We start from the raw sequence: 21,030 nt of genomic DNA on the forward strand, positions 1-21,030 counted from the left end.
GGCGGGTGGATCACCTGAGGTCAGGAGTTCACGACCAGCCTGGCCAACGTGGCAAAACCCCGTCTCTACTAAAAATACAAAATTAGCCAGGTGTAACAGGACATGCCTGTAGTCCCATCTACTTGGGAGGCTGAGGCAGGAGAATCACTTGAACCCGGGAGGCAGAGATTGCAGTGAGCCGAGATTGCACCACTGCACTTCAGCCTGGGTGACAGGGCAAGACTCTCAAAAAAAAAAAAGAAAAGAAGAAAGAGCTCTCCCGCTTAGCAAAGATAAAATGACATAAGCCTCCGCTGGAAAGAAAAGAGTCATGTAACTTAGTAAAACTCATCAAGAGTCATTAGAAAGTTTAGATATTTGACCCAGAAATCTATTCTAAAGACACAGCAAAACCTAGAACATAGATTTCTGTATATATATGTTCATTGCAGCACTACTTGAAAAGAAAGGCAACTACAAACAACCTACATGTCCAACAATAATAAATATTCCATAATAGATTATAAGGTTATTAAAATGCTTTTAAAAATACTTAAGGCATTAAAATGCTTATACTATAAGTTAATCTGAAAAAATTTTCAAACACTTATGTATATATCTGTATAAAATACATACACAAAAAATTCTATAAGAAAACATGTAAAAGTATTAATAATGTTCTACCCTCAATAGCAGGATGACAAATTTTTCTTTGTCCTTTCTATATTTTTCAAATTTTCTTCCATAAGCATGCACTATTTTTATTATATGGGAAAAAGATATTGTCTCTAAGAAAAGTAGGTGATAGGTGCCTGACTGTGGCAGAGAATAGAATTACAAGCATAAACTGACTAAATATGCCAGATCAGGATTCAAAGCTAATTATGAGGTCTAAAGTCTTTGTAACCAGAATGATATAACATAAAACCAGGTTTGGGAATCCAGTGATTCACACTAAAATATGAATGACTGACAGCCAAAACCTTCCTGTATAGAAAGTATCTCTCCTATAAAAGAAAGGGTGGGGGTAAAGCATTTTTCCCCCCACAAAGAAGTTTTTTTCCCCCCCAAAGAAGTTTTTGAAAGAGTGGCTAGGGGTGGGGGTGGGGGGCTTCCCTGTGGCACATTATTCCCAAATATTTCTAAAAGCTTGTTAATTTCTTGGCAATAGCAGTGGGGGTTGGGGACCACACTCTTAGATGCACATACCTGTTCCACTACTTGCTTGTTCAACTTAGGCAAGTTACTTAATTGTTCTATGCCTTAGTATTCTTATAAAATGCAGATAACATCAATCACTGTTTTTTTTTTTTTTATGAGGAACAAATGAAAATATATGTGAAGGGCTTAGTGCAATGTCTGGCATATAGTAAACTCTCAGTAAGTGAAATATGATATGATTATTCTATGTTATTTCATTGCCCATCAGACACAGGGGACAGACTTACAGTGGATAAATCAGAGCGAAGGATAACTGCACTTAGAAACAGAAATGGTATCTTAGCAATCGACTGTTGGCTCAGTGATCACTGTGGGAAACATTAATAATATGGTTATGACTAACTAAATTAAGGTGAAAAACTTAGCTATTGCCTACCTGCTTGCAAGTAACTTGCAAGTTACTTCGTTGTGATTAATACAATATCTATAAGATATTGCAATATATTTAGAAAGCCAATAATAATAAAAATTAAAAAACAAGTCCTTAAGAGAAACATTTACACACACTTTAAAGAATGTGAAATATCCCTTTGGGAAAAATAGAGGATTTACAATCCTTTGAAGAAGCCATGAGAATATAAGTGTAGAAATGAGAACTATAGTCAAAAAGGCCCATTTTGAGGAAGGATTTATCTGTTCAGCATCTACAAATCTCCTTCTAGAAGATGTGCTTTTATCACTCTACCTCCTGCTTGGAGCCAAGGCTTCATTTTGACAATGCAAATTCTCTAGAATAAGAGACTGAACAGTAGCAAATCAGGAAAAATAGAAGAAACAACAGCAGTGTTTTTTTTCCAACCCAGTTTTAAAACTCTGGCCCAAGCTTAGGTTTGAACTTGAGAGTGTTTCCTTTGTCCTTTCTGACATTACTGGAAAAAGAAGGCCTGGTGCCCCTATCTCTGTGCTGGACGCCATCTTTAATGATGATATATGCGGGTCCTTTCCCCTCAGCACTGCTGGGGGGTCAAACGTGTGGTGCTACCCCCCTGAGAATCAACAAGCGAATTATAAACTGTGTCAATCCGAGTTAATGCAAAACTGTAATCCTCTTTAACAAGAGATCAAATCACTGCCATGAGTTATGTTCATTCTGTAATCTGATAAGGAAGAGAGGGAACCTCTAATAAAAGAGTAATGGGAGCCCTTAATGACGCTGGTAAAAGGTAGCCCCAGTTAAAACATCGTTCTTGTTCCTGCTGATTAGATCAATGTTGCGTATTTGCCTGGGCTTGTCTCAACTATCAGAATAACCTGTGTCTTTTTAGGAGATAAGAAGCCTCAGAGAAAACATCTGTACTTTAGCCATTCTTGCTTGCAAGTTTTTAACCAACAGAAAATGCTCTATGGAGGGTATTTCAGGGGTTATTAGCTGATGTGTTCTCAAATGCTGAGCAAGCTACACCAGAATATCTCACCATGATTCAGTGCATATATTCCTATTAAATATAGGTAGGGGGGAGCAAGAAATGGTTTAACTATCTTCTGGGTTACCAACTGGGGGAAAAGAATATCATCAGTAGAGTGGTAGAGTATGCCCATATTTAGGGTGCAGACCCATACACAAAAATGGCAAGCTGAAGATAAATTGCCTGTACAAATTCTATTATACCAAGGCATCTCAAGAACAACGTGGCAGTGATGTTGACAAAGCACTTTACAAGGCTGGATTACATTTGTACATTTCTTTTCTAAAACTCCAGATGTAAAACAATAATGTATTTGGTGCTCAGTACTTATCATTAAAGGATCCTCTCCTTGCTCTTTTTTAATGCCAGCAGCTTTATAAAAGGAGTGGGAAAGGTGGTTTTTTATTTTGGGGCAGAGAATAGGGAGCTAAAATCGAAACTCTTGCTGTACGTATTGAGAATTTCTTTAAGTTATTTGCAAAGGAATGGAGTACCTACAAAATGTTAATCCTGTTACCATTTTTGGAATAAGGGGGGGAAATCTATTTAGAAAAATTCAATACCTACACTTTTAACAGACAGTACCAGCATCAAATCTATCTAATATCCTCTCCTTGAAGCAGCATTTAATGCAAGGCAAACACCTATTTTCTTTGGCATGCATCAAACTGACTGCCGTCATCAGACCCTTTCCATCCTGACAGCCAAAACCAATCCCAACAGAGCAGGTTCACATGAATGCCCCTTCCCAAATCGGAGTCAGTGGCCAGTTTTGAGGAACACATCTCTTCCTGTCTCAGGGGTCTCAGTCAGTATTTGTTTGGCTCGTCACACTAGCATTTTACTGACTTACATCCACACAACAAATGACAATTAACTTAGTCTGCCTCAGAAGGTCTGTCAAAAACACAGGCAAAAAGCAGATGCTTATTTCCATAACCCCAAATTCCTTCACTTTGTTAGAACTATAGTGAGAGATCATCTGCATTTATTTTATTTTATTTTCATTTTTGGAATGCATCTGTATTAGGCCATTCTTGCAGTGCAGTAAAGAAATATTTGAGGCTGGGTAATTTATTAAGACAGGAGGTTTAATTGGCTCACGGTTCTGCAGGCTGTACAGGAAGCATGAACCAGGCATCTGTCCAGCTTCTGATGAGGCCTCTGGAAGCTTACAATCATAGCAGAAGGTGAAGGGGGAGCAAACGCCTCACAAGGCCACAGCAGGAGCAAGAGAGAGAGTGGGGACAGGGGAGAAGCCACACGCTGCTAAACAACCAGATCTCTCAAGAACTTACTGTTATGAGGACAGCACCAGGGGAATGGTGCTAAACCACTGATGAGAAATCCACCCCCATGATCCAATCACCTCCCACCAGGCCCCACCTCCAACCCTGGGGATTACATTTCAACATGAGATTTGGCAGGGATGCCGATCCAAACCATATTAGTATCCAATACTGGCTTTTCTTTTTCTTTATTGATAGATTATATGTGTACTTATTTATGGGGTGTATGTGATATTTTGATATACACATAGCACGTTTAATGGTCACATCATACTTACTCCCTCTGGTCTAATGGCATGGGGCAGGTGGGATTTCACATTACGCAATGTAAGCACTGTTTCTAAAAGGTCCTTGATGAGCTTAGAATAACTTCAATAGAGAAGTGAACAACAGCCCTGCAAATCATGCAAGTAAAGTACTGACCTGCTCTTGCTGGTGATAATACGCTTAGAGGACTCTCTACCTATGAGATGTCAAGCCTTTTCTTCTCCTTAGGCCACTGATAGCTCTGGCTCTACAAAAACAAGTGATCCTTTGCCGCTTAAAGATGACGCTGTCAGCCAGGTGTGGTGGCTCACGCCTATAATCCCAGGACTTTGGGAGGCCAAAGCAGGTGGATCACCAGGTCAAGAGATCCAGACCATCCTGGCCAACATGGTGAAACCCCACCTCTACTAAAAATACAAAAATTAGCTGGAGGGGAGGGATGGTGTGTGCCTGTAGTCCCAGCTACTTGGGAGGCTGAGGCAGGAGAATCACTTGAACCTGGAGTTGGAGCTTGCAGTGAGCTGAGATTACCCCACTGCACTACAGCCTGGGTGAGAGAGTGAGACTCTGTCTCAAAAAACAACAACAACAACAACAACAAAAAGATAATGCTGTCCTGGGAGCTGAGCTGCCCCGTGTCAAGAGCATCAAGGGTTTAGCAAAGCCAGGGATCATTTTTAGGCTCATGGTAACCCCCACCCTTGCAGGCAAACACATAATACACGGACAAATTGGGCTTTCTTTTGTTTTCTTTCAATATTGGGAATGCTCGTCAGGCATGCAATACAAACCACCTGTAAACCTCATACTGGAGAAGAGTAAAGATCTACTAGAGCAGCACATAGAAAGTATCAGGGGTTGCATAAGATTTCCACTAACAAAGGAGATCCGAAAGCAATAAATCAATATCCAACATCTACCTAGAAGGAAATGCCCCAAAGGGAAATTTGGTAATACAGGGACACAACTTGGCTACTTTGCATTTTAAAAGGTTTTTTTTTTTTTTAAAAATAGATTGCTTGAAAAGAAAAATTCTTAGCATGAGAAAAGAATTTGTATCAGCAGAAATTAACTAAATAGATAACACTACTCAGACTACACAACAGGAGAAACAAAATGAAGATGCCACTATCCTTTCAAAGACAGCATTTCTTTCTCCACCAGGATACACCACCAGGATAATATCCTGTGTTAAAGATCTCTCTCTCTCCCTTAATGAGCTACATTCCAGTTTCAATTTAAGTCAACCAAGGGCAAATTTACTGAGTTCAAACTGGAAAAGGGATATAGGGGGATTCAAGGATACGCAACTGGACACCCCACCAAAACTACTGAGGATTAATCCAATTTAGGCACTTGTGGAAGGATAAACTGGAACCAATGAGCAACTAAGGAAAAGAAGAGGGTTTCTACTTCCAGATGTGGGTAAGCTAAGAACCATAAGCGGAGGTGCCTCTGGGAACAAGAAGTCAAAAGGGCAGAACATTTTGTTTCATGTATTTTACCACAATTAAAATTAGTGGAGTGTGGTGGTGTGCATCTATTAGTCCCAGCTACTCAAGAGGCTGAGGTGGGAGGATGGCCTGAGCCCAGGAATTGGAGGTTGCAGGGAGCTATGACTGCACCACTGCATTCCTGCCCAGAAAATACAGTGAGACCCTGTCTCAAGAAAAAAAAAATAATGGGGGAGGAGCCAAGATGGCCGAATAGGAACAGCTCCGGTCTACAGCTCCCAGCGTGAGCGACGCAGAAGACGGGTGACTTCTGCATTTCCATCTGAGGTACCAGGTTAATCTCACTAGGCAGTGCCAGACAGTGGGCGCAGGACAGCGGGTGCAGCGCAGCTTGCGCCAGCCGAAGCAGGGTGAGGCATTGCCTCACGTGGGAAGCACAAGGGGTCAGGGAGTTCCCTTTCCTGGTCAAGGAAAGAGGTGACAGACAGCACCTGGAAAATTGGGCCACTCCCACCCGAATACTGCGCTTTTCCGATGGGCTTAGGAAATGGCGCACCAGGAGATTATATCCCGCATGGCTCAGAGGGTCCTACGCCCATGGAGTCTCGCTGATTGCTAGCACAGCAGTCTGAAATCAAACTGCAAGGTGGCAGCGAGGCTGGGGGAGGGGCGCCCGCCATTGCCCAGGCTCGCTTAGGTAAACAAAGCAGCCAGGAAGCTCCAACTGGGTGGAGCCCACCACAGCTCAAGGAGGCCTGCCTGCCTCTGTAGGCTCCACCTCTGGGGGCAGGGCACAGACAAACAAAAAGACAGCAGTAACCTCTGCAGACTTAAATGTCCCTGTCTGACAGCTTTGAGGAGAGCAGTGGTTCTCCCAGCACGCAGCTGGAGATCTGAGAACGGGCAGACTGCCTCCTCAAGTGGGTCCCTGACCCCTGACCCCCGAGCAGCCTAACTGGGAGGCACCCCCCAGTAGGGGCAGACTAGACACCTCACACGGCTGGGTACTCCTCTGAGACAAAACTTCCAGAGGAACGATCAGACAGCAGCATTCACAGATCACGAAAATCCGCGGTTCTGCAGACACCGCTGCTGATACCCAGGCAAACAGGGTCTGGAGTGGACCTCTAGCAAACTCCAACAGACCTGCAGCTGAGGGTCCTGTCTGTTAGAAGGAAAACTAACAAACAGAAAGGACATCCACACCAAAAACCCATCTGTACAACACCATCATCAAAGACTAAAAGTAGATAAAACCACAAAGATGGGGAAAAAACAGAGCAGAAAAACTGGAAACTCTAAAAAGCAGAGCACCTCTCCTCCTCCAAAGGAACGCAGTTCCTCACCAGCAACGGAACAAAGCTGGACGGAGAATGACTTTGACGAGTTGAGAGAAGAAGGCTTCAGATGATCAAACTACTCCAAGCTACAGGAGGAAATTCAAACCAAAGGCAAAGAAGTTAAAAACTTTGAAAAAACTTTAGATGAATGTATAACTAGAATAACCAATACAGAGAAGTGCTTAAAGGAGCTGATGGAGCTGAAAGCCAAGGCTCGAGAACTACGTGAAGAATGCAGAAGCCTCAGGAGCCAATGTGACCAACTGGAAGAAAGGGTATTAGTGATGGAAGATGAAATGAATGAAATGAAGTGAGAAGGGAAGTTTAGAGAAAAAGGAATAAAAAGAAACGAACAAAGCCTCCAAGAAATATGGGACTATGTGAAAAGACCAAATCAACGTCTGACTGGTGTACCTGAAAGTGACGGGGAGAATGGAACCAAGTTGGAAAACACTCTGCAGGATATTATCCAGGAGAACTTCCCCAATCTAGCAAGGCAGGCCAACATTCAGATTCAGGAAATACAGAGACCACCACAAAGATACTCCTCGAGAAGAGCAACTCCAAGACACATAATTGTCAGATTCACCAAAGTTCAAATGAAGGAAAAAATGTTAAGGGCAGCCAGAGAGAAAGGTCGGGTTACCCACAAAGGGAAGCCCATCAGACTAACAGTGGATCTCTCGGCAGAAACTCTACAAGCCAGAAGAGAGTGGGGGCCAGTATTCAACATTCTTAAAGAAAAGAATTTTCAACCCAGAATTTCATATCCAGCCAAACTAAGCTTCATAAGTGAAGGAGAAATAAAATACTTTACAGACAAGCAAATGCTGAGAGATTTTGTCACCACCAGGCCTGCCCTAAAAGAGCTCCTGAAGGAAGCACTAAACATGGAAAGGCACAACCGGTACCAGCCACTGCAAAATCATGCCAAAGTGTAAAGACCATCGAGACTAGGAAGAAACTGCATCAACTAACGAGCAAAATAACCAGCTAACATCATAATGACAGGATCAAATTCACACATAACAATATTAACTTTAAATGTAAATGGACTAAATGCTCCAATTAAAAGACACAGACTGGCAAATTGGATAAACAGTTAAGACCCATCAGTGTGCTGTATTCAGGAAACCCATCTCACATGCAGAGACACACATAGGCTCAAAATAAAAGGATGGAGGAAGATCTACCAAGCAAATGGAAAACAAAAAAAGGCAGGGGTTGCAATCCTAGTCTCGGAGAAAACAGACTTTAAATCAACAAAGATCAAAAGAGACAAAGGAGGCCATTACATAATGGTCAAGGGATCAATTCAACAAGAAGAGCTAACTATCCTAAATATATATGCACCCAATACAGGAGCACCCAGATTCATAAAGCAAGTCCTGAGTGACCTACAAAGAGACTTAGACTCCCACACAATAATAATGGGAGACTTTAACACCCCACTGTCAACATTAGACAGATCAACGAGACAGAAAGTTAACAAGGATACCCAGGAACTGAACTCAGCTCTGCACCAAGAGGACCTAATAGACATCTACAGAACTCTCCACCCCAAATCAACAGAATATACATTTTTTTCAGCACCACACCACACCTATTCCAAAATTGACCACATACTTGGAAGTAAAGCTCTCCTCAGCAAATGAAAAAGAACAGAAATTATAACAAACTGTCTCTCAGACCACAGTGCAATCAAACTAGAACTCAGGATTAAGAAACTCACTCAAAACCGCTCAACTACATGGAAACTGAACAACCTGCTCCTGAATGACTACTGGGTACATAACGAAATGAAGGCAGAAATAAAGATGTTCTTTGAAACCAACGAGAACAAAGACACAACATACCAGAATCTCTGGGACACATTCAAAGCAGTGTGTAGAGGGAAATTTATAGCACTAAATGCCCACAAGAGAAAGCAGGAAAGATCCAAAATTGACACCCTAACATCACAATTAAAAGAACTAGAAAAGCAAGAGCAAACATATTCAAAAGCTAGCAGAAGGCAAGAAATAACTAAAATCAGAGCAGAACTGAAGGAAACAGAGACCAAAAAAACCCTTCAAAAAATTAATGAATCCAGGAGCTGGTTTTTTGAAAGGATCAACAAAATTGATAGACCGCTAGCAAGACTAACAAAGAAAAAAAGAGAGAAGAATCAAATAGACGCAATAAAAAGTGATAAAGGGGATATCACCACCGATCCCACAGAAATACAAACTACCATCAGAGAATACTACAAACACCTCTACGCAAATAAACTAGAAAATCTAGAAGAAATGGATAAATTCCTCGACACATACACTCTCCCAAGACTAAACCAGGAAGAAGTTGAATCTCTGAATAGACCAATAACAGGATCTGAAATTGTGGCAATAATCAATAGCTTACCAACCAAAAAGAGTCCAGGACCAGATGGATTCACAGCCAAATTCTACCAGAGGTACAAGGAGGAACTGGTACCATTCCTTCTGAAACTATTCCAATCAATAGAAAAAGAGGGAATCCTCCCTAACTCATTTTATGAGGCCAGCATCATCCTGATACCAAAGCCGGGCAGAGACACAACCAAAAAAGAGAATTTTAGACCAATATCCTTGATGAACATTGATGCAAAAATCCTCAATAAAATACTGGTAAGCCGAATCCAGCAGCACATCAAAAAGCTTATCCACCATGATCAAGTGGGCTTCATCCCTGGGATGCAAGGCTGGTTCAATATACGCAAATCAATAAATGTAATCCAGCATATAAACAGAACCAAAGACAAAAACCACATGATTATCTCAAGAGATGCAGAAAAGGCCTTTGAGAAAATTCAACAACACTTCATGCTAAAAACTCTCAATAAATTAGGTATTGATGGGACGTATCTCAAAATAATAAGAGCTATCTATGACAAACCCACAGCCAATATCATACTGAATGGGCAAAAACTGGAAGCATTCCCTTTGAAAACTGGCACAAGACAGGGATGCCCTCTCTCACCTTTCCTATTCAACATAGTGTTGGAAGTTCTGGCCAGGGCCATTAGGCAGGAGAAGGAAATAAAGGGTATTCAATTAGGAAAAGAGGAAGTCAAATTGTCCCTGTTTGCAGATGACATGATTGTATATCTAGAAAACCCCATTGTCTCAACCCAAAATCTCCTTAAGCTGATAAGCAACTTCAGCAAAGTCTCAGGATACAAAATCAATGTACAAAAATCACAAGCATTCTTATACACCAATAACAGACAAACAGAGAGCCAAATCATGAGTGAACTCCCATTCACAATTGCTTCAAAGAGAATAAAATACCTAGGAATCCAACTTACAAGGGACGTGAAGGACCTCTTCAAGGAGAACTACAAACCACTGCTCAATGAAATAAAAGAGGATACAAACAAATGGAAGAACATTCCATGCTCATGGGTAGGAAGAATCAATATCGTGAAAATGGCCATACTGCCCAAGGTAATTTATAGATTCAATGCGATCCCCATCAAGCTACCAATGACTTTCTTCACAGAACTGGAAAAAACTACTTTAAAGTTCATATGGAACCAAAAAAGAGCCCGCATCGCCAAGTCAATCCTAAGCCAAAAGAACAAAGCTGGAGGCATCACGCTACCTGACTTCAAACTATACTACAAGGCTACGGTAACCAAAACAGCATGGTACTGGTACCAAAACAGAGATATAAATCAATGGAACAGAACAGAGCCCTCAGAAATAACGCCGCTTATCTACAACTATCTGATCTTTGACAAACCTGAGAAAAACAAGCAATGGGGAAAGGATTCCCTACTTAATAAATGGTGCTGGGAAAACTGGCTCGCCATATGTAGAAAGCTGAAACTGGATCCCTTCCTTACACCTTATACGAAAATTAATTCAAGATGGATTAAAGACTTAAACGTTAGACCTAAAACCATAAAAACCCTAGAAGAAAACCTAGGCATTACCATTCAGGACACAGGCATGGGCAAGGACTTCATGTCTAAAACACCAAAAGCAATGGCAACAAAAGCCAAAATTGACAAATGGGATCGAATTAAACTAAAGAGCTTCTGCACAGCAAAAGAAACTACCAGCAGAGTGAACAGGCAACCTACAAATTGGGAGAAAATTTTCGCAACCTACTCATCTGACAAAGGGCTAATATCCAGAATCTACAATGAACTCAAACAAATTTACAAGAAAAAAACAAACAACCCCATCAAAAAATGGGCGAAGGATATGAACAGACACTTCTCAAAAGAAGACATTTATGCAGCCAAAAGACACATGAAAAAATGCTCATCATCACTGGCCATCAGAGAAATGCAAATCAAAACCACAATGAGATACCATCTCACACCAGTTAGAATGGCGATCATTAAAAAGTCAGGAAACAGGTGCTGGAGAGGATGTGGAGAAATACGAACACTTTTACACTGTTGGTGGGACTGTAAACTAGTTCAACCCTTGTGGAAGTCAGTGTGGTGATTCCTCAGGGATCTAGAACTAGAAATACCATTTGACCCAGCCATCCCATTACTGGGTATATACCCAAAGGACTATAAATCATGCTGCTATAAAGACACATGCACACGTATGTTTATTGCGGCACTATTCACAATAGCAAAGACTTCGAACCAACCCAAATGTCCAACAATGATAGACTGGATTAAGAAAATGTGGCACATATACACCATGGAATACTATGCAGCCATAAAAAATGATGTGGTTCATGTCCTTTGTAGGGACATGGATGAAATTGGAAATCATCATTCTCAGTAAACTATCACAAGGAGAAAAAAGCAAACACCGCATGTTCTCACTCATAGATGAGAACTGAACAATGAGAACACGTGGACACAGGAAGGGGAACATCACACTCTGGGGACTGTTGTGGGGTGGGGGGAGTGGGGAGGGATAGCATTAGGAGGGAGCGCGGAGGGATAGCATTAGGAGATCATTTACCTAATGCTAAATGATGAGTTAATGGGTGCAGCACACCAGCATGGCACATGTATACATATGTAACTAACCTGCACATTGTGCACATGTACCCTAAAACTTAAAGTATAATAATAATAATAATAATAATAATAATAATAATAAAGAAAAAAAAATAATAAATTCATTGAATGAATTTACTGTGATTATTTAGTTTGGGTCATTTGGATTTTTTATTTTTCTACAAACAATACTGCAATAAAGATCCTTGACACAAATGTATTTGGCAACTATTAAAGACTATCTCCTACAAGTACATTTTTTTGTGTTAACAGACACATTTAAAAGTCAGAAACAGGGCCAGGCATGGTGGCTCACACCAGTAATCCCAGCACTTTGGGAGGCCGAGGCAGGTAAATCACCTGAGGTCAGGAGTTAGAGACCAGACTGACCAATGGGAGGCTGAGGCAGGAGAATTGCTGAACCCAGGAGGCGGAGATTGCAGTGAGCCAAGATTGCACCACTGCACTCTTGCCTGGGCAACAGAGCAAGACTCCACCTCAAAACAAAACAAAAAAAAGTTGGAAGCACAATGTCAAATAATCCTCCCAAAAGATTTTGCCAATTACATTTCCAAAAACAGTATGCAAAAGTGCATTTTTCCTTACACCATCAACACTGGGTATTACTAATCCTTTTAGTATTTTCCAACTGAATAAGTACAACAAAAAGGAGGGGGGGTGTGCATGGTGGTGCACGCCTGTAGTCCCAGCTACTCGGGAGGCTGAGGCAGGAGAATCGCTTGAACCCAGGAGGCGGAGGTTGCAGTGAGCCCAAATAGTGCCATAGCACTCCAGCCTGGGTGACAGAGCAAAACTCTGTCTCAAAAAAAAATAATAAAAAGAAATCTCATTATATTAATTTGCATTTCTTTGATTAGGTTGAAAGTGCTTATGGTTTTTGGCCCTTGAAATTTTTCTTTTTTGATTTTTTTTTTTTTTTTTTTAAATGGAGTCTCACTCTGTCGCCCAGGCTGGAGTGCAGTGGCACAATCTCGGCTCACTGCAAGCTCCGCCTCCTGGGTTCACGCCATTCTCCTGCCTCAACCTCCCAGTAGCTGGGACTACAGGTGCCCACCACCACGCCCAGCTAATTTTTTGTATTTTTAGTAGAGATGGGGTTTCACCATGTTAGCCAAGATGGTCTCGATCTCCTGACCTTGTGATCTGCCCGCCTCAGCCTCCCAAAGTGCTGGGATTACAGGTGTGAGCCACTGTGCCCGACCTTCTTTTTTGATTTTTAAGTCTGCTTGTTGACATGCTGTGTCCATTATTATTATTGGGATATTCTTAGAGATTTGTAAAAACTCTTTACATAGTAGAAAAATATGTCATCCGCTGGAATTTTTTTGTTCATCATTTACCTATTAACTTTGTTTTTGATGTCTTTTTCAATGTGACTTTTATGTAGTCAGGTCTATTAATATTTTACCTTTTAGTTTCTGGCCCAGTGGTCATGCTTATAAAGTCCTTCACTACCTTGAAATCATTTAAAAAAATTCTCTATGCCCCCGGCACACCAAGAATGACATATGTATAACTTAGGAAAACCAAAAATATTTACTTGAGGAAAAGTAGCATGCAGTGATATTGATATTCTAACAATTATGAAAGCTTCCTATTTGTGGTGTACAAATGGGACACAGAATAGAATGGTACTAGATTACTTCCATTTTTGTCTTTCCACTAAAGAAAAACAAAGCAGGATAAGCTATTACTGCTTCCTTCTTACTTAAGATAAAGTTAACAATACCTACTGGCCCTAAAAATTTTGACACTAGGAGAGCAAGCTGTGCCTATTTACTATACCCATAGTTAATCTGGCCTATTCAAACCATAAAGCACGAGCAGTTGATATGGACACGTCTCCCTATCCTTAGGAAACACAATGAGAATGGTGTACACTTTGGTAAAAACAAACGTTCAGTTCTCCAGCTACAAGACTATTATTCCATTCCTTAAGTAGCTAAACCAGCTGGAGAACAATGCTGGTAATTAGGAATCAGTCCACAAGGGATAGCCCTTTTTCCTTATAAATGTCACAAGGACTGTCACCCAGCAAACACATTTCTAACCCCTTCTCCCTTGCCTGCTCTACCTGGAGTGGCAACGTAACACAGTTCTGGCCAATGAAATACAAAAAGTTTGCTGAAGGGAATTCTGGGGAAGCTTTTACTTTTCTGATTAAAAACAAACATGCATGGCTGGCACAGCTCTTTCCTCTTCTTCCTGCCTTGAATGCATGTTTGATGGCATTAAGTTGTAACAGCCATCTTGGGACTATGGGGGAAAGACCAAGAGATGTTGGCCCTAACACCACCGAGAAGCAAAAGCCATGGCCAACAATTGCCTACCACCCCTAGAATTATCCTGTCAGAAAGATGAACTTCCATTTCCTTATGCTTCTGTAGTCAGGTTTTATATTTTTTTATAGGCCATACCCAAATTAATCCTAATAGAGTCATTTTCAAATAATTTTTATGTCTAGCAAATAGTAGACCTTCAAAAATTAGGAGTTAATATCAGTAAGATTCTGGAAAAACTAAGTACACCTCAAGGGATTCAAGTAAAATTCCAACTAAGAATGGCATAAAGTTGATTTCTGAATGATTTTATAGTACTATGATCAAAAGATACCACTAGTATCTAAACCAGATTTCATTTTATGCCTGGGATAATAACGTAACCTTAAAGGGTTTGGTTTAATTTTCAAAATCTAGTTTTGCTTTCTTCTTGATGTAAGTTTCTCATGGCATCCTGACGGGGAATCTAAGATGCACTCACTTTACTCTGCAATTTTTAAACAGACTGGATCCAGAAATGAACAAAAAACCACAGCCATATCTAGACATTCACTTGCAAAGCACAGGATAGCAGATGTGGTCACAAAGCCAGATACAAATGTACTCAGAACCATCCATAAGCTGTTTTGTGCTCAAAGTACTGAATAAACCAAATAAAAAATAATAATAGTATTTGTCAAAATTTGCAGATCTCATACTTTTCAGACAAGGAGGGGAAAATCTGCTGGCATTTGGTAGCAAACAAAATACTCTAAAATAAAAAGGTTATATGTAGTTTGAGGGAGAAACTGGCAAAAACCACCTGTGCCTATGTTATGACCAATAATTTCACTTGGTAAATATGTTTAAAAATGCTTCTCATAGCATTATTTGCAATGATGACAATTAAAAGCCATTTAAATGTCCAACAATCAGTGAATGGCTAAATAAATATTATAACAATATTATTTGGTCATTGAAAATTTTTAATTATTTTAACGACATGAAAATGCTCTCAGTATATAAAACATTTCCCAAGTATACTTTCAATATAAAAAAGAAAAACAGGAACATACTGAAAGGGAACTTACAAAAACTGAGATGAAATGCTGTGAGATGTTAAAAGTGGCTGTCTTCTGTGTATGTGTGAGTGTATACATATACACTTCCAATCTCTGCTGACAGGCCTAGAAATAGCAATACTCACTAACAAGGAGCACCCCTAGTACCTATATCTTGGTTTCTAAATACCACGATCCACTAAAAAGAACCAGCACTCCTTCGAGAAAGACTGATTTCAGGGCTGGAAGATGGAAAGTCTAAGATGAGCATTAAACATCTTCTTGTGCCAGAAAGTAAGGAAGTACTCAAAGAATGACTGAAGACAACTTTGAAGGACACAAGCCAGTTTGAAGGCACTTCCACTATCTGGGACAATTTTAACATCAAAATAAACATAACTCATTGAATAAAATAGGAAAACATGAGTCCATATTGATATAAATGTATAAATAAATGGTAAATAAATGAGGGAGAAGAGGAAGCTCTTCATTATACAATGCCAATTAATAGATACAGAATAAACTGTTATTTTAAAAAGGTTATCTCTGAACAGTAATATTATGAGCATACACTTTTTTTCTGTATTTCTCTGTTTCAGCTTTATAAAATAAGCATATACATCTTTTGTAAAAACACTCACAATCCCCAACAAATACAACATATGCACATCTCCAGAGCACTCACTAGAGCCACTTTCAAAACGAAAGCATATGCACAACAGCCCCAAGTACAAATGGCAAGAACATGGGCCACCTGCCCTGTCCTAGAGAGCTCAGATGTCCCAGGGAGCTGGGCTAAAGTTCAAAACAAAACAGGAAAAACAAACAAACCACCAAAGGCAGCACTGAGATTTATGCGTTTTTGGTTTGGTTTTATAGTAATTATGAGGGTGAAGAGATGTGACCCTTACTATGATGCCAGTGACAAATGGTTAACTGATAAGAAGAAATGGAGAGGGCGAAGACTGTAGAGCAGGTCAATATCAGGCTGTCATGAAGCCATTGGGACACATAATTAATCTGTTACTCACCTGGCATCATCATTCATTGTAGTATGGTCAATAGGTGCCATGAAACTCAGTAGCTTGCTAAGGACATGAAACCTAAATAAAGCAGGAAGCAAACAGGCAGCAACATTAGTAACTATTAACCTAGGAGAGGAAACACATTCCCTGAGTTAACAAACTCCAGAACTGATCACTGGAACATTTGGCTACAAAGTGGGATAGGGAAAAATTCATAGGCACTTACCACTGTCGTTGGGATGACCAACTACAGTCATCCCATGGTATCTGTGGGGGAATGGTTCCAGGACTCCCTATGGATGCAAAAATCCACAGATGCTCAAGTTCCTCATATAAAATGGCAAAGTATTTGCATGTAATCTACACACATGCTCCCATATACTTAACTCATCTCTAGGTTACTTAAAATACTTTATGCAATGTAAATGCTATGTAAATAGTTGTACAATGTATTGTTCAGGGAATAATGACGAGAAAAAAGTCTGCACTTGTTCACAGGTACAGACACAACGCTCCTTTCCCCATGCCTCAATATTTTCTATCTGTGGTTGGTTGAATCCACTGATGTGGAACTCACAAATATGTAGGGCTAACTGTACATTTTTCCCTTTTTCCCTAATGCTACAGGAGAAAAGTCTGATAACAGTATACTGTAAATGACAGTTCAACACAGATTCATTTATAGCACAGCCCCAAAAAAGAATAGGTACACTTGTGCTTTTGAGCAATATACAACCCTTAAACATTATTCCAGACTAAAGACAATGAGGAATTGACTACCTCATTTTCTTCCTCTACATATATCTTAAGCATTTTTCATTTTAATAGATGTCACAAAAGCCATCTACTGGCAGCAGCACAGGTAGTGGTATAGCATCTGAATGCAACACCTCACCAACACCACACACACTGCCACTGGTTCCCCAAGGCAGAAAAGGGGTCTGCAATTCCACGTCATCTCCATGCACTAGATCCAGGGGGTCTTTCATTTCCCCCACCTTTAAATGGAGAAACACAACTGAATTCACAGTAAGTTTGATTCCTAGATCTTCAGTCTAGGCACTATGGAAGTTTAAGTTATATCACCTACATTTCCCACCAAATGGAAAAAAAAAAAATATTTTGTATGATGTGTTTGAGATGCTCTAGAAAATATATGACCTTATACAGACCAAATCATACCAAAGACAATTCAAAGGGGTATCCTTTTCTACTCATTATAATGTGCCCTCTCTATATACATAAAATAAAATTCTAACCCAAAAAACTCTACTAGGGCAAAACACTATCCATAAAACAAAATGTGGTATTTTCATGTATTTAATACATAATATTTTAAAGTTTTAGGAACATTTTTATACATATCAAATAATTTAATTATTTATTATATCACCCACAGCTCAGCCTCCCAAAGGTAATTCTTTGTTTCAACAAATGAATTTTACAAGAATAATACTGATAAGATTTTCCCTATTATACAAATAATAGTGGCAGGGTGTGGTGGCTCACACCTGTAATCTCAGCACTTTGGGAGGCTGAGGCAGAAGGATTGCTTGAGGTTAGGAGTTCAAAACCAGCCTGGACAACATAGTAAGACCCTGTCTATACCCCCACACCAACCCAGAAAAAAAGTAATACAAAAGGTATAAAATACAGAAAATTGAAAAAAAAAACAAACCACAGAGAAAACACATACAGTTGGCCTGGCGCAGTGGCTCATGCCTATAACCTGAGCACTTTGAGAGGCCAGGCAGAAGATCATCTGAGCCCAGAAGTTCAAAACCAGCCTGGGCAACATAGCAAGACCCCATCTCTACAAAAAGTAAAAAAAACTGGCCAGGCACGGTGGCTCACGCCTGTAATCCCAGCACTTTGGGAGGCCGAGGTGGGGCAGATCACCTGAGGTCAGGAGTTCAAGACCAGCCTGGCCAACATGTTGAAACCCCATCTCTACTAAAAATACAAAAATTAGCCGGGTGTGGTGGCACATGCCTGTAATCCCAGTAAACAGAGAGGCTGAGGCAGGAGAAACCCTTGAACCCGGGAGATGGAGGATGCAGTGGATCGAGATTATGCCACTGCACTCCAGCCTGGGACAGAGAGAGATTTTGTTTCAAAAATAAAACAAACAAACAAAAACCAAAAAGTAAAAAAACTGGCTGGGTGCAGTGGCTCACGCCTGTAATCCCAACACTTTAGAAGCCTGAGGCGGGTGGATCACCTGAGGTCAGGAGTTTAAGACCAGCCTGGCCAACACCGCAAAACCCTGTCTCTACTAAAAATACAAAAATTAGCCGGGTGTGGTGGTGTGTGCCTGTAATCCCAGCTACTCGGGAGGCTGAGGGAGGAGAATCGCTTGAACCCAGGAGGCAGAGGGTGCAGTGAGCCGAGATCAGGCCACTGCACTCCAGCCTGGGTGACAGAGCAAGACTCTGTCTTAAAAAAATAAATAAGTAAAATAAAAAAGTAAGAAAACTAGCCAGGCATGGTGGCATGTGCCTGTAGTCCCAGCTACTCGGGAGGCTGAGGTGGAAGGATTGCTTAAGCCTAGGAGGTTGAGACTGCAGTGAGCCCTCCGGTCTGGGCTTTGTAGTTCAGGCTGGAGTGCAGTGGTGTGATCATGGCTCACTACAGAGTATGAGCTTATCTAAAAAACAAAAACAAAAAAAAAAATCCCACACACAATCCTTCCACCTATAGACAATTGTTGTGACGTTTGTTTCACATAATGATCCTTTTATATATATATTCATACAATTTTGAATGAATTCTTTTCTCACCTAGCCTTATAAGCAATGTCCCATAAACAATTTATAAATAGCTGCATATAACCGTAGGAACAGAAGTACCCTATTTTCATATTTTTGAACACATACATTGCTTCTAATTCTTCACTTTTTGTTGTTGTTGTTGTTGAGACAGGGTCTCACTGTCACCCAGGCTGGAATGGAGTGGTGCTATCTCGGCTCACTGCAACCTCTGACTCGCAGGTTCAGGCCATCCTCCCACCTCAGCCTCCTGAGTAGCTGGAACTACAGGAGTGTACCACCATGCTCAGCTAATATGTGTATTTTTAGTAGAGATGGGGTTTCACCATGTTGCCCAGGCTGGTCTAGAACTCCTGGACTCAAGTGATCCACCTGCGTTGGCCTCCAAAAGTGCTGGGATTACAGGCGTGAGCCACCATGCCCAGTCTAATTCTTCACTTTTTATAAAATGAAAAAAGGCCTCTATGTATCCTCGTTTTTTTGTTGGTGATGTTTTATTTTGTTTTTTGAGATAGGGTCTTGCTTTGTTGCTCAGGCTGGAGTGCAGTGTGCAATCACGGCTCACTATAGCCTTGACCTCCCGGGCTCAAGCCATCCCCCCACCTCTGCCTCCCAGCCCCGACCACCACCAAGGAGCTGGGACTAGAGGTGAGCGCCACCATGCCTGGCTAATTTTTTAATTTTTTTTTTCTTTTGTAGAGAGAGGGTCTTGCTATGTTGTCCAGGCTGGTCTCAAATTCCTAAACTCAAGTGATCCTCCCGCCTCAGTCTCCCAAAGTGCTGGAATTACAAGCATAAGCCACTGAGCCTGGCCAATACATAACTCTTAGATGTGAAATGTCTGAGTTGAAAGGTATGTATATGTAAACTTGACTGAATTAAAATGCCTTCCCAAAAGTTATGTCAATGTATGAGCATAAATATTTATATAACCTTTTATTTAAATATAAACCAAAAATACTGTTAATTAAATATATCTTTTAATGTCTTTAGGCCTCACTAAACTTCAGTGTCCATCTGAAAGTATGATTACTATTCTTGGCTGTGTCCACAGACGGCTTTAATTCACTTTCTGGACAAAGACTATGAACTGTACCCTACAGTTGTGTTATGCAATATAGTAGCTACTAACCACACGTGGCTACTGTGCATTTGAAATGGGGCTAGTCTGAATTGAGATGTACTGTAATTAAGTATAATATACAAACCAGATTTTGAAGACTTGGGACAAAAAAAAATACATATCACTAATAATTCTTAAAATAGTAAATTGTTGAAATAATATTTGTATATATTGGGTTAAATGAAATGTTACTAAAATTAAGTTCACCTTTTTCTTTTTACTTTTTCAATGTGGCTACTAGAACATTTAAAATTGCATATATAATACATATTAATATTTTTATTAGATGGTACTGCTCTGTAGAATATCTTTACATTTAATACAATATGGTTAATAACTATTAACTACATGATAAAATACAGGCTTTAGGAAAAAATCAGATTAAAGACCATTTAGTAATCTGTACTTAGCATCTAATCTCAGTGCCACTGAAAATGGGTGTATGTTTTAATATTAAATCACCTTTTACCAACCATACTAAGAAAAGATAAATATTTTGTTGTGGAAGAACAGACCAACACAGTAAGACGTCATATTATTAAAGGCTTGGGAGTTTGATCCATCTACATTATGATTTCTGATTAAATCATAACTAAATCCACTTATATGTAATGCTGAGTAGAATACTGACAATCAATAATTAAAATTACTGTATTTCCAAAAACCAAAATATTTGTTTTTTTAAAAAACGTTATTTTCTAGCATCCAATTAGCAAGTCTGACCAGGCTGTATCATTTATAACTAATGAAGTGTTATTATTTAAACTGTTTCCAGAAGGTAATGTTAATCTTTGCTACAACATTTCTGGAAGTCTTACATATACA

At 40.1% G+C, this 21,030-nt stretch overlaps 1 protein-coding gene across 1 annotated transcript in view; it reads right to left on the reverse strand.

The window, feature by feature from the left end:
• AATF (apoptosis antagonizing transcription factor) overlaps positions 1 to 21,030 on the reverse strand; it is a 115,962-nt gene that overhangs the window by 15,073 nt on the left and 79,859 nt on the right. Inside the window, exon 11 of the mRNA XM_002827307.6 lies at positions 16,321 to 16,392. Coding sequence (XP_002827353.3) covers positions 16,321 to 16,392 — 72 coding nt within the window. The remainder of the gene's footprint in view (positions 1 to 16,320; positions 16,393 to 21,030) is intronic.

Source organism: Pongo abelii, chromosome 19 (assembly GCF_028885655.2).
Source record: "Pongo abelii isolate AG06213 chromosome 19, NHGRI_mPonAbe1-v2.0_pri, whole genome shotgun sequence".
Taxonomy (NCBI): domain Eukaryota; kingdom Metazoa; phylum Chordata; class Mammalia; order Primates; family Hominidae; genus Pongo; species Pongo abelii.